Source organism: Phoca vitulina, unplaced genomic scaffold (assembly GCF_004348235.1).
Source record: "Phoca vitulina isolate PV1807 unplaced genomic scaffold, GSC_HSeal_1.0 scaffold25, whole genome shotgun sequence".
NCBI classification, from domain to species: domain Eukaryota; kingdom Metazoa; phylum Chordata; class Mammalia; order Carnivora; family Phocidae; genus Phoca; species Phoca vitulina.
Genome location: NW_022589728.1, coordinates 44015771 through 44028799, shown reverse-complemented (window position 1 = coordinate 44028799; position 13029 = coordinate 44015771). Strand labels below are relative to the sequence as shown.

Sequence of the window (13029 nt, the reverse complement as noted above, 5' to 3'; positions counted from 1 at the left end):
TGTCTAAAATTTGACATATTTCCCTCTATGGGTCATGGGGGTACACAGCTATGGTCTTTACGGTGTGTTTAGAGGTCTCCCTCCCTCCCTTCTCTACCTCACTTCTCCTCCCCTTCCTATCCCTTCTCTTCTCTTTTTCCCCTCTTCCTCTCCCTCCTGCAGTGTAGGCCTGACAAAGCCTGGGCTGCCCAGCAATCAATTCACAAATCCCTTTGAATGAAGAGGAGACTGGGTATCTTTGAGGAAGTACACTTTATAACATTACAAATACGTACTATAACTCTCCTCCTAGCCTTCTAATCAGGGTTACTGTGCCCCAAGGAAAGAGAAGTACTTTGAAAGTGGCTAACTAAGGATTTGGCTGGATTCCAAGTCCCTGAGCAAAATTACAGGATTAGCGCAAGGAAGTTTAGGGGGAGAGGTACGTGGATGGACCTTTCAGAATAGGCCACAATTTGGGGAATATTTATGTCTTATATAAATGCTATCAAAAGGCCTTCATAGGTTGGGCTGCCGTAACAAAAATGCCATTAACTGGGTGGCTTAAATAACATATTTATTTCTCATAGTTCTGGAGCCTGGGAAGTCTAAGATGAAGGTACTGGCCAATTTGGTTTCTGGTGAGAACTCTTTCTGGCTTGCAGATGGCAGCCTTCTCACTGTGTCCTCACATGGGGTGGGGGTCGGGGGACTTCCTCTTCTTCTTTTTTTTTTAAGATATATTTATTTATGTTAGAGACACAGAGGGCGAGAGCGAGTGGGGGAGGGGCAGGGGGAGAAAATCTTCAAGCAGACTCTGCCGCTGAGTGTGGGGCTCGATGCGGGGCTTGATCCCATGACCCATGAGAGAGATCATGATCTGAGCTGCAACCAAGAGTCAGATGCTCAACCAACGGAGCCACCCAGGCACCCCTGAGACTTCCTCTTCTTACAAGGCCACAGTCCTAACAGAGTAGGGCCTCACCCTTATGACCTCATTTAACCCTAACTACCTCCTCAACCCTACCTCCCCACTGAATCACATTGGGGTAAGGGCTTCAACATATGAGTGGGGGAGGGAGGGGCCACAAGTCAGTCCACAGCAGGCTCCCACTTCAGAAGATGCTCTTTTTTTAAAGTCACATTTAATTTGATTTAGCTAGTGAAAGTTTTTCAAAATTCCATTCTTCCTCAAAAGAGATGCAATAACTCACAGATTAGTTAAATATAAACACTCACTTGAAATTCTCTGAATCCTAATGCTTTCATGCTAAACCAGGGCTTACTGGGCCCTTAGTTAAGTACCCACTTTTCCCCATCAACTATTTTTTAGGAGTTGACTGGGGTATCTTACTTTTCCTTGGAGATAATTTGTCAGCCAAGCCATGGTCTCTTCCATTTTCTTCAGAGGAAGCATTTTATAATCAGGTGAACAATAATAATCCGTTGTCCTGTGGATGTTAGTCTTTTACATGAGCCACCTCAATGCTTGCTCAACGGGCTCAGGAATAGGTTGGCTCTAAGAACAGAGAAAGAAGACATACGTGAGCTCAACTGCATGGTCCTCCACTTAACATGGTTTACCTGGCTGAGGGCCCAGTTTGCCAGTAGCACTAAAGAGTGACCAACTATAAGCCTCCGAAATGGTACCTATACCTTAAGGGGCCTATCAGCCACTTCGTGAACGAGCGATAAGACCTCTTTGGAAACAGAAAGAGTGATTGAACCTCTTTGGTATTTTTTATTTTAATAGACATTGGATTAGATTTGATTTTCCTGCACATCAGGATAGTATCCTCAAGACATTACACACCAAGACACTACATTCAGTATTGTATCTTATCAAATAACTCACTTTACTATGAGACAAGTAAAGTAATAGGTGAATTTCTATGTGATCTACTGGTCTTTTCATCTACCTCCACATCTAGAAGAAGCTAAACCTATAGGATGATGGAGGGGCACATTAAACACTCAGTTATGGCACCAGCCAAGAGAAAACATCTTTGAAGGTTAGGGTGCTGCCCTATGGTTTGCAGAGTATGTTTTGAACCAGTGACTAATAAATGGGACTGCTTCTTCCATGACCATATACACAGATCTGTGCTCTCCAGGCTTCTTGTTCATTTGGTGAACTACAACATAATTTTCCTTTTATGCTTAACTGAGCTAGTTTGTTTCTGTTGCTTACAACTTAATTATCTAGACTAATATACAATATTTACCCTACTTCCCCTCTCCCTGATCACTCTCCTTCTTAGCAATTACCTGTCCTGTCTTATTCCTTCAGTCTTATCTTGATAATACCTGGATATAACTGATACTGTCATTTTAAATGCTGATAGTACCTTGATGTGTTATATTTCGAAGGCATAGTCATAAATCTTTTCACCTTCTTTATCATTTTTCTTCAACATACTCATGTTTTGATGTTGTCCCAAATTTGCATTTATTATTTCTCCATTAACTAATCAGTAACATTTTCTGATCAGCATGACATACAATGTTACATTATTAAGTTCCAGTTAAAAGCAAAAAAATTGGTGTTTTAGCCTGTGTATCACACCTTTATTAAGGATAAAAGTACATGTACATGGCAGGCTTTTCAAATTATTGAAAATAATATGTAAAATGTCATATTATAGACACTTAGAAACATAGGAATCCCATTTATACTAAAATTTTAAAAACTGACTCTAAGAAATACAAAATAACCCAAAGACAAACATTTATAGACATCACTCTACGTTCCAAGTGTTAGTCCTTCGCATTAAAATAGTGAATGAAGTACTCTGGGTTCTTTGTATCCAAGAGTATTTAAAAAACATACGCTCCTTGGATGGAAAAATGGTTTTTAAAAAAAAGGAGAAAGCATTTCTCTGGCCTATTTTTAATCCAGTGCGGTCTGGAGCATTCCCAGTCTGAAAAGAGAGGGGCATAGGAGAAATATTTTGGATTCCTTATTATTGTCCTCTAATGGTTCAGAATTCTTGTATCGGTGTATGTGTGTTTAGTTAGTTGAAAGGTGACCAACATTCATTAGGTTTACAGGATATTTTCACTTAGATTCACCGTCCCTTCCTCTCTTCACCAGATTTCTGAGCATGTATTATGTCCACGGTGACTTAAGAATGTGAAGGTTGAGTTAAACAAATAGACTTCTAAATTACAGTTGACCCTTGAACAACACTGATTTGAACTGGGAGGGTCCACTTATACACGATTTTTTTTCCAGTACAGTACAGTAATGTACTTTCTCTTATGATTTGCTTAGTAACATTTTCTTTTGTCTTGTTTGCTTTATCACAGAGTATATAATACATAGAATATAAAAAATGTGTTGGGATGCCTGGTGGCTCAGTCGGTTAAGCGTCTGCCTTCAGCTCAGGTCATGATCCCGGAGTCCTGGGATCGAGTCCTGCACCGAGCCTGCATCTCTGTCTGCCTGTCACTCCCCCTGCTTGTGCTCTCTCTCTGACAAATAAATAAAATCTTTAAAAAATAAAACGTATTAATCGACTGTTTATGTTATCGATAAGGATTTTCTGGTCAGCAGTAAGCTATTAGTAGTTAAGTCTTTGAGGAGTCAAAAGTTATACATGGATTTTCGAAATGCATGGGGGGTCAGTGCCTCTAGCCTCTGAGTTGTTCAAGGGTCACCTGTACTAATGGGCCGCTTCCTAATCTGGACACTGAATAACTAATAGCTGATGATAATGAATATGATAGTTTTAACTGCTTAACAATAAGGGATGGGCCAGTGTACTGAACCAATGAATATCAGATGAACTTGTTAGTATTTGCTCTAACAGGGAATGCAGCCTGTCACTTTTAATTCCCATAGCAAGTATAAACCAAAAGCACAATGAATGCAGGTGCCTGCAGAGTTCTCAGAAACTTGGAGCAGCAATTTTGGTGAATGAAAACCAAAGCCTTGTGTTAATTCTGTTCTATCACATTTACCTGTTGATATTTTTTCAAAATCACTCTGAAATGCTACCGACTGATACCCAGAAAAAACAAAATAATATCTAGATGGCAAAATCCCTTCTTAAAGCATATGTATTTCCCAACTTTTTATTATGAAGATTTTGAAACTCAAAAGTTTAATACTACAACCACCACCTATATACCCTCCACTTTAAATTCAACAGTTGTTAACACTTTGCTGCATTTGCTCTACCTACCTTCATTTTAGATTTTTACATTTATTTTAGCGATTCAAAAATAAGTTGCAGATAATCGTGACACTTCATCCATATATACTTCAACATACATCTCTTTGGAATAAGGACATGACTTAAAGCAGTTATTTTTAATAATAGTAAGAGTAATCTTTTAACACAGGGGTCAGCAAACTTTGGCCTGCAGGCCAAATCTGGCCGGCCGCTTGATTCTGTAAATGTTTTATTGGAGCACAGCTGTTATCTATTGCCTGTGGCTGCTTTTGTGCTATGACAGAGCTCCGTCGTTGCCACAGAGAACATATGGCCCCAAAGGCCTAAAGTATTTATTCTTCGCCTCTATAGAAAAAGTATGCCAATTCCTGCTCTGATAAATACAAGTGTGGAAAATTTTATAAAATCTTCTTGAGTCAAAAGATATGACTGTCATTTTTGCATGGTGTTTCTTCCCCTAGTGTATAGGTTTTGTAATGTTGTGAAAGACTTTAGGTGTGGGCAGGTGGCTGTGGTAGGAAGGTTGAAGAGATGGGAGTTGGACTAATGAAGAGAATTAATATTCACTGCACATTTGTTCTGTACAAGGCCCAATGCTAGGTGCTTTTTACACCATTACGTTTACTGGGATCCTCACAACAATACTATGAGGTAAACATATTATTCTAGTTTTCTGATGAAGAAACTGAAGCTTAGGGAGTTTAGACAATTTGCCCCAAGTCAAGCAGATATTAAATAGAAAAACCAAGAACCTAAGTCTGTCTCCAAAGAGATACAGCAAAATCAGTTAAGATTCCCTAAGAAGAATTCTCAAACATTTTGTGGTCATGTTTCATACATAAAATAAGTGCTTTGAGCTTCTCTGGCTTCCAGTACAAAACCATATTAAGATCGTTGGGATCTTTAAAGTATAGCGAGGACATATATAGTAAGAACCAGAAACTTGTTATCGTATAGCGAAAAGCACCCCAGGAAAGTCTTATTAAGTACTTTAATCACTTAATCTCTAAAATGGGGATAATATCTATCCTGATCACTTTGGGAGAAAGTATTAAAAAGCTTTGAAAATATACGGCTCAATATATAAGTATAAGGCTTCATTATTTAGTTTTTGTCTTTACCTAAGCAGGCATGCCTCAAACCCAACTTGGCTGTCTCATTCTTCAGTTTTTTGTGTTTATTTGAAAGTAACCTTTGCCCCCAGCATGGGACTCAAACTCAGGACCCCAAGATCAAGAGTTGCATGCTGTACCAACTGAGCCAGCCAGGTGCCCCTCATTCTTTAGTTCATTACTTCTCAAATTCTAGTATTCGTAAGAATCCCCGAAGCTGCATATTAAACTGAGATTCCTATGCCCCACCAGAGATTTCTTCTACATACCTGGGTGGGGTCCAAGAGTCAGAATTCAAGGTGATTCTCAATCAGGTGATCTGGGAGCCATACTTTCAGAAATACTGCTTTCAGATACAACTGGTGTTTCACAAGACCTATTTAAAATCACCACTTTATTATTAAAAAGGAACTTTACATAACAATGCATGCTGTAAAATAATTCAAGTAGTACTGAAATATGTAAGGTAAAAAAATGTCTTCTCCTCATCACCCACTCTCCTCATACCTTATCCAGTGGTAAGTTTTGATGATTAGCTTTCCAGACTTGAATTTTCTATGCATATACAAACACATACATTAAGAATGATGAGCATTTGATGTTTCTAATTTCGCCATTAAAAATAATGCTGAAATAAATATCCTTGTTCACATGACTTCGAGAAACTGTGACTGTTTCTGTAGGATATATTCCTAAAAGTTGACATACGATGACTGCTTACCTACTGGTCCGATTTTACACTCTTTGGGTACTAGTGGGAGACGCTCTGTACTCGCTATTTTTAATGATCCGTCATTGGACATTTATATCAAGGCCCAACGTTCACAACAAAAAGATTTGTCAAAGAGATCTGTTTATTGCTCTATCTGTGAAGATTCGGTTTACAAGGTTACGCTAACACCGCCACTAAAAAGGTGAGTTTGGGGAAGTCAGCGCGGGGCGCCACCGTTCTCCGAAAGAGGCCGGCAACTTGGGCGAGGGCAGGACAGGGCGCACAGTTGCTTCGGCCCGCGTGGAAGTGACGCGGGAGGGTAGACCCAGGAGCTGAGGCGCACCGGAGTCCCCTCGAAGAGCCGCGGCTTCGGGATAGATGAGCTCCGCCGCACTAAGACCGTGGTCCAGCCGCCGCCGCCCCTTCTCACCGTCCCGCCCGCCTCACTCTCAGTCGGCTTCTCCAACTCCCGCCCGGTTCAACGTTCCCCGGTTCCTCAGTTCGCAGCTGGGAGCAACAGACTAACACAACTTTAAGGCCCGCAGCAAAGAGTAAGCGTACAGGTCTGCCGCCATTCTAACCAACCATACAAACAGCAGCAGCCAGCGGCCCTCCTCTCCTTGCCCCGCCCCTTCCGCTTGCGGCTTACTTCCGGTTCCGGCGTCCAGGCTTCGCGGTGAAGAGCTTTGCATTGTGGGAACTTTTTCCTTTTCCTTTCCCGGCCATTTTGGCGGCTGGTGTTGGTGAGTGGGCTCCGCGGGGCCGAAGTTTAGACAGCGCGGGGATCCCAGCGCGTTGCCGTTTGGAGCTGCGATCCTAAACTTCCTGTCCCGTCCTCTGTATGTTCTAGGTTGGGGCCGTCCCGCATCTAAGACAGGAAGATGGTGGCCGCAAAGAAGACGGTGAGTGAAATGCGCCAGGGCCGGAAGCCGATTCACGTGGAGGAATGAGTCTCGGCCCGGGCGGGCAGATCTGAGCACACTGGGGAGACAGCATGCCCACTCGCATGGAGGGGCCCGAGGAAACCGAGTGGTCCTCTCAGTGACTTAGGATCCTAGACTTGGGAGGTTTATTAACGGGCTCGGCTTCCAGAAAGCTGGATGCTGTTTTGACATGGTTAAAAAAAAAAAAGGCCTTAAGATCCGTGTTAAATGTTTGCTTTGTAGAAAAAGTCGCTGGAGTCGATCAACTCCAGGCTCCAGCTTGTTATGAAAAGTGGAAAGTACGTGCTGGGGTACAAGCAGACTCTGAAAATGATCAGACATGGCAAAGCGAAACTGGTCATCCTCGCCAACAACTGCCCAGCCTTGAGGTAATCGAAGGAACCTTGAGGGTGTGTGTGTCGCCCACTGTATATTGATCGGAGTGAATACCCAGGAGTGTTACCATGGGCAATCTGGGTAGTACGAACTCGGTTTTATGTAAAATTTGTTTTACAAGCGAGCACTTGCGGAAGAATTTACGGTTTCTTTCGTGGTGTTTGGGGCTGACGGCCCCGGCCCTCCATCATGTTCTCTCATTGGGTAAGCTCATCTTTCGGAAAAATGTGTGGCAGAGGGGTAAAAACCACAGAACATCAAAGTTGGAGGGAAGCACAGACACATACTTGTTTCACCATGTGTTTTGTGTCCTGCCTTTTTGGTCATTTCTTTAAAATACTTCATTTTTCGAACTCGTTTTAGTGTAGAAAAGCTAAGATAAAAGTTCAGGCTGGCCGTGGAGCTGCAGATTCCTAATTCCCCAAGTTTTTGCTTGACCTCACTGTTTTGAAATTGAACTTAGTATGGAAAATAAGGTAAAGAAACTTGGACTGTGCAGAATATAAGCCGTGTGATCAGTTCCCTCCAGCACATTGATTTTTCTGTGGTAATGCATAACCTGCTCACAGGATTTTATATAGGGTGTCTGTACATAATTGGCTTTCCTGGAGTGCTCTGTCCTCCATCCCATCCCATGGTTTGGTCTTCAAGCTTATCTTCTGTGGCAGTGCTTCTCAAACGTGAATGTGCACAGTTACTGCTAATCTTGTTAAATTTGGGTTCTGATTTCATGGGTTTGGGTTGGGACTTGACATTATGCATTTTTAACAAGCACTCACATTACTGCTGGTCTGTGGATCCATACTTTGAGTAGTGGTACTGATCTGTTAGGACTCCCTTCAGAAGGATTTGTAAAACCCTTAATGTCCACCTACTCAGTTGACACAGAAATGTTAGCTTTGTGTAAGTAATATTCCTCATCTAGGATTCAGAGCACCAGACAAAGAAATAGCTTATCTTTTAAAGATAACATGGGTTTGGATTCTGGAACCTCCACTTACTATTCTGTGCCTGAATGTCTTCGTTAGTTTAAAAAAAAAAAAAGGAATATATACTACTTAAGAGGTTGTCGTGGAATTAGATAATGTAAAGTGTCTGGTGACTAGTAATTGCTAAGTAAATACTTTTATTTCACATCCTACTCTCTTTTCCATGATCATAGTTATAGTCTTAAACATAGAAGATACTTGCTAATTGTCCCATTTCATATAAGGGATCAAAGGGAAGGATGGTTTGTATTGGCTAATGGATGTGGTACTTTTTTTAAAGAGTAACAACTGGTTTAGTTACTGTTGGAAAGCCTTACCAACATTAAAACTAATGACGAAAGTAGTAACATTTTATCTGTCAGTCACTTGTTATGGTATTTATTTGTCTTTTGGTTTCTGAAGGAAATCTGAAATAGAATACTATGCCATGTTGGCCAAAACTGGTGTCCATCACTACAGTGGCAATAATATTGAATTGGGCACAGCATGTGGGAAATACTACAGAGTATGCACCCTGGCTATCATTGATCCAGGTATGTTTTTTAAGTCATAGAATAATTTTTTTTCCTTTATAATGTAATTACAGGTATTCTTTGCTATACAATGTCTATGGTTCCTAGGTTCAGATATTGAGAATTTGGATAGAGCAAGGGATATCCTGTAGTTTTGTTTCACAGAGAATTGATAATATCAATACACTGTAATAGATCTTGTTATAAATGAATTTTTTTACTTTGAAATGAATTTTGCTTGAAGCACTTAAATAATTTAGGACCTTGGTAAAGGTGAGGTTAAAAAGGTGGAGAGTAATCAGGTGAAATAGTAGAAGAGAGGAGTCCTTATTGGCTGCCTAAGAAATTAAGTTGAGAAGAAGTGCCTACAAATACAGATCATGTTATGTTTTGAACTTAGGAGTTTTTAATTCATAAAATACCGCGAATATTCTCGCTGTTCTGATTTTGTAATAATCAGGGCAGGCTAAACATTCGCTATATTAAGACCATGCATGTGTCCCCAGACCTAGTTCTTTCCCTAGGTCTGGTTTTATCAATGCTGGTGATAAACCAAGTCTGATTATATGATGTATCATATATGGGAAATGCCTGTGACTTGGTATCTGATTATCCTTGAGAAATGACAGCAAAGCTAGTGTCACAACTTTTGAAGATAGCCATTGCTAATTTGATGATTACCAGTTGCGATTAAATGAGTTGTAAAACTATTGTGTTTTATTTTCTAGGTGATTCTGATATCATTCGAAGCATGCCAGAACAGACTGGTGAAAAGTAAATCACGCAAAATTTTTCTTTAATAAAACTGGCCACAGCTTGTTTTAAAAACACTGTATTCATTGCAGTTTTTTTCTTTATATCTTTTTGTTTCCATACACTTTCCTGAAGTTAGGATTTGAGAGGATGAGGCAGTTAGATGTGGTGGCAAGACTTTTGGGTTAAGAGCTATGTGTCCCAGTTTCTGTTTTCCTTTTTGTAAAGGGACTGCAGAGTTCCTTTCCTCTACTAGATTTTTAAAAGATTACAGTCTTTTAAAATTGTTGATACTGTTGACATTTTATATTTGAGTTTGAGAGGCAGCAAAGATCAATACCCACAATTTAACCAGAATTGTAATCCCAGCTTAAATCTACAAATCTGAGTAGCAGAGAGGATTAAATGAAATATGTACTCCCCTCCCAAAATTTTGTGTTGTCTGAGAAAAGTTCTATTGAACTTTAATGAAGACGGATTTTTCCTAAGGGTGTGTAGGGTTGAGGTAGAAGATCTGTACTTGGAGCACTTCAGAAGAATCCCAGATCTTCGGTAAGTGCTAAGTCCATAGTTGGCCAAAGTTTGTTTTATATCATTTTATTCCTAGAAGATACACTGTGAAGTGTATTTGGCATTCAGATTTTTGGGAAACTGCATACTATGTCTCCCAAATATGTCTGATGGGAATCCTTTTCCCAAATCTGTTATTTCCTTTGGGACATTTCCAGGAGTTATTTTGGGAAAAATACTGATTTAGATATATCCTGATTTACAGAGTCAAATGTTGCTGGTAGAGTATACACAATCTGTGCTGGGCTCTCGGGCTGCAGCAGTGTCAGAAATAACCATGTCTTTTGGACTTAAGATCTTATTCAGCTCTCGTAGGCAGTTTTGGATAGTAGATGAGTGAGACATAGGAGATGAGGATGCCATCAGTACACCATATGGAATGTCAGTGTCCAGTATTTACTGAACTTGGAGTCCTAAGACTCCCTTTTTAATCACTATGGAACAACCACAGATGGGTCAAATTCCCAGTTTTATAGGTAAGGGAATGGGTTAATATTGCATGATTTTAGTTTGTGTCTGAAGTTAATCTGAGGTTATAGATATAATTTGAAGAATAGCTGTTACCAACTGGTTTTCTTACTGGTTGTTCAGTTACTCAGTATTTTATCAATTTGGGAGCACTACTGACATTTTTCCATGGGACAATTCTTTGTTGTGGAGGACTGGATATACTGCAGGATATTTCTCATGGTTTTCCATGTTGTAATGATACCCCCAAATGTTACCCCACGTTTTCAAAGTAGCATCTCCTGGTTAAGAGCCACAGAGATATGAAAATCTGTTAAATGTTCTAAAGTGCTCATATTTTAATATCCAGAGACTGTTGTGCTCAAGGTGTTTTAAAATGCTTAAAATTTGTCCTTGAAAAGAATTGCTTGCTGGTCTCTAATGCCCTATTAGTCTGTTCCATAGTTGTTAGAAATGTTTGTCTTTGTAAAAAAATTAAAAAAAAAAAAAATGTTTGTCTTTGGGTTAAGGAAGTTTGTGTGCTTATTTTCTACTTACTTAGTAAATTTTGCCTTTCAAATTGAGCTTGCAGTTATTTGGGTTAATTTTGGATTGTTTTTCCCTCCAGGTTGACTTGTTACAATTTAATCTCTTAAGGGGTGGTCCTTGAAGAATACAATATTGCAGGTACCAGAGTACCATTTCTTTGTAATGGTTCTGTTGAAGGACTTTGGGCTGCAGGCATTTTGGAATGATGGCTTCTGGGAAATAATTTTGTGATTTCTAGGGGCTTCTATGTGGTGATAATATGCTATAAGGTCATTGAGCTTTTGCCTTTATATGTGCTTTTTGTGCACTCATTGTTTAAGAATAAAGGAATTTAAAGTTCAGAGAAAAGGAGTTTAAAGCTTGTAGATGGGAAACCTCACTCATTCTGGCTTGGGACAGCTGTGATGAAGTGCTATTAAAATGCTGCCAAAATTAGAGAAAATACCACTGGCCAGGAAGATCTGGGAAGGCCTAAGTTGGTATTTTTAAATGTTATTTTCTGATTATAATCAAAGTAATGTGTCTGGCTGGGAATCTCTAATATGCGGGGGATTGCAGGAAATTCCAGCCAACTGGATTTATTCCATACTTGTACTGAGCTACCTGTTAGGTGTGGAGATAGAAATGTCCCAAAAAAGAGGCTGGTTATTGTGGAGTGTGTTAATTGCACTTGGTAGGTATCGGGGCAGGGGCAAAAGGTACGTGAAGAAACCAAACTCTAGGCTGGTCCTGAATGCAATTAGTTGAGCCTTTGGGAAGATCTGGTTCATGGAAAACAGTTCTCTTTGCTTGCAAATCTTATTTCCAGCTGCCCCTTAACACTTGGGCTCCCCCGTCTGCAGTGGCATCTGGTTTCCTTCCCCCTTGCCCTCCTTTTCCAGGCCTACCCCTACATCCTCTTCCAGTCTAGATTGGGTGCCTCTGAGTTACCATAGAACTTTTATGGCATTAATCACACCTGTTTCTCACTAAGGTTCTAGAGGACAGACTCAACTTTATATCACTTATGAGTTCAAACACCAGGGTGAATAATGACTTTCAGGGCTTAAACATTTACTTAATTCTCATTGATATGCTTGTGGCTTTCTAGGCCAGAATTTCATCTTCATCTTGTTGATAGTAGGTCTTGAACATCTATACATTTACTATAATTTACTACCTCCTACCTGTTTGCTTCAAAAGATAATTTAGGAGTGGGAATCTGCCAAAGTACTTTACTTAGATAAGGTAAGCAAAGCATTCATTCATTCACTCAACATATACATAAATTACCATCTTTGTGTCAGATATGGGCTGCTGAAGAATAAAAACAATAGTATCTAATAATTGAGTATTTAAAATGATACTTTACTAAGTAATGTACACATTAACCCATTTAATCCTCTTGGCAATCCAGTGAGCTAGTACTATTAGTCCCATTTGACATATGAAGAAATCAAGGCTTGTAAAGGTCACCACAGTAAACCTGAATGTAAAACCTTTACACCTATGACATACAGATAGCAAAACAAGGAAAAGGAGGAAGTATTTCAGATTTTAGACCATCTTCAAGTAAATATCTTGGATTAATATGTAAATTTGACTGACTGGATGGAGGCATTTGTTTCCTTTGAAGGCATTCTCCCCAAGATGAAGAAAGTTGAAAACTCTGATTAAATGTATTTAATGGCTAAAAATAAAGGGGTAGGGAGGTGCAGTCTGGAGCCACTAGAGGGAGCTGGGACTCAACAGAAAGTGAAGTACAATTGAGCCAAGGAAGCAATGCCTGAACTAGGAGTACCTCTCAGAAGGTGATGCCAACCCAAATCAGTACTTACTAATGAAATCCTGTTCAGGATCAATTGGATGACTCAAATACAAATACAAACTGAAGGTTTAATACTTTGGATCACAACTTTTATATTTGGAG

The 13029-nt window shown here is 39.9% G+C and overlaps 1 protein-coding gene, 1 long non-coding RNA gene and 1 other non-coding gene across 3 annotated transcripts; 2 read left to right on the top strand and 1 right to left on the bottom strand.

Annotated features, from left to right (window-relative positions):
• Positions 1-952: 952 nt before the first annotated feature.
• LOC116643086 lies at positions 953-6639 on the bottom strand. Its single transcript, XR_004301483.1, has 3 exons — positions 5777-6639; positions 5539-5645; positions 953-1498 (listed from the first exon to the last, which is right to left on the bottom strand). It is a non-coding gene; the product is annotated as an uncharacterized LOC116643086 (long non-coding RNA).
• A 1-nt stretch (position 6640) lies between these two features.
• On the top strand, positions 6641-11155 carry LOC116643085 (60S ribosomal protein L30). The gene is made up of 5 exons (XM_032421843.1): positions 6641-6724; positions 6832-6883; positions 7148-7293; positions 8692-8822; positions 9530-11155. Exons 2-5 carry the CDS (start codon positions 6863-6865, stop codon positions 9577-9579), a joined length of 348 nt encoding a protein of 115 aa, XP_032277734.1. The 5' UTR covers positions 6641-6724; positions 6832-6862; the 3' UTR covers positions 9580-11155.
• Positions 9223-9354, top strand: LOC116643324. The gene has a single exon (XR_004301535.1). It is a non-coding gene; the product is annotated as a small nucleolar RNA SNORA72 (small nucleolar RNA).
• Positions 11156-13029: the final 1874 nt, after the last annotated feature.

Bases quoted from the DNA above. Each gene is read 5' to 3' on its own strand.
- LOC116643085 (XM_032421843.1), top strand. From the start codon at position 6,863: ATGGTGGCCGCAAAGAAGACG. The intron at 7,294-8,691 runs GTAATCGAAGGA...TGGTTTCTGAAG, and splicing joins AACAACTGCCCAGCCTTGAG to GAAATCTGAAATAGAATACT. The intron at 8,823-9,529 runs GTATGTTTTTTA...TTTATTTTCTAG, and splicing joins CCTGGCTATCATTGATCCAG to GTGATTCTGATATCATTCGA.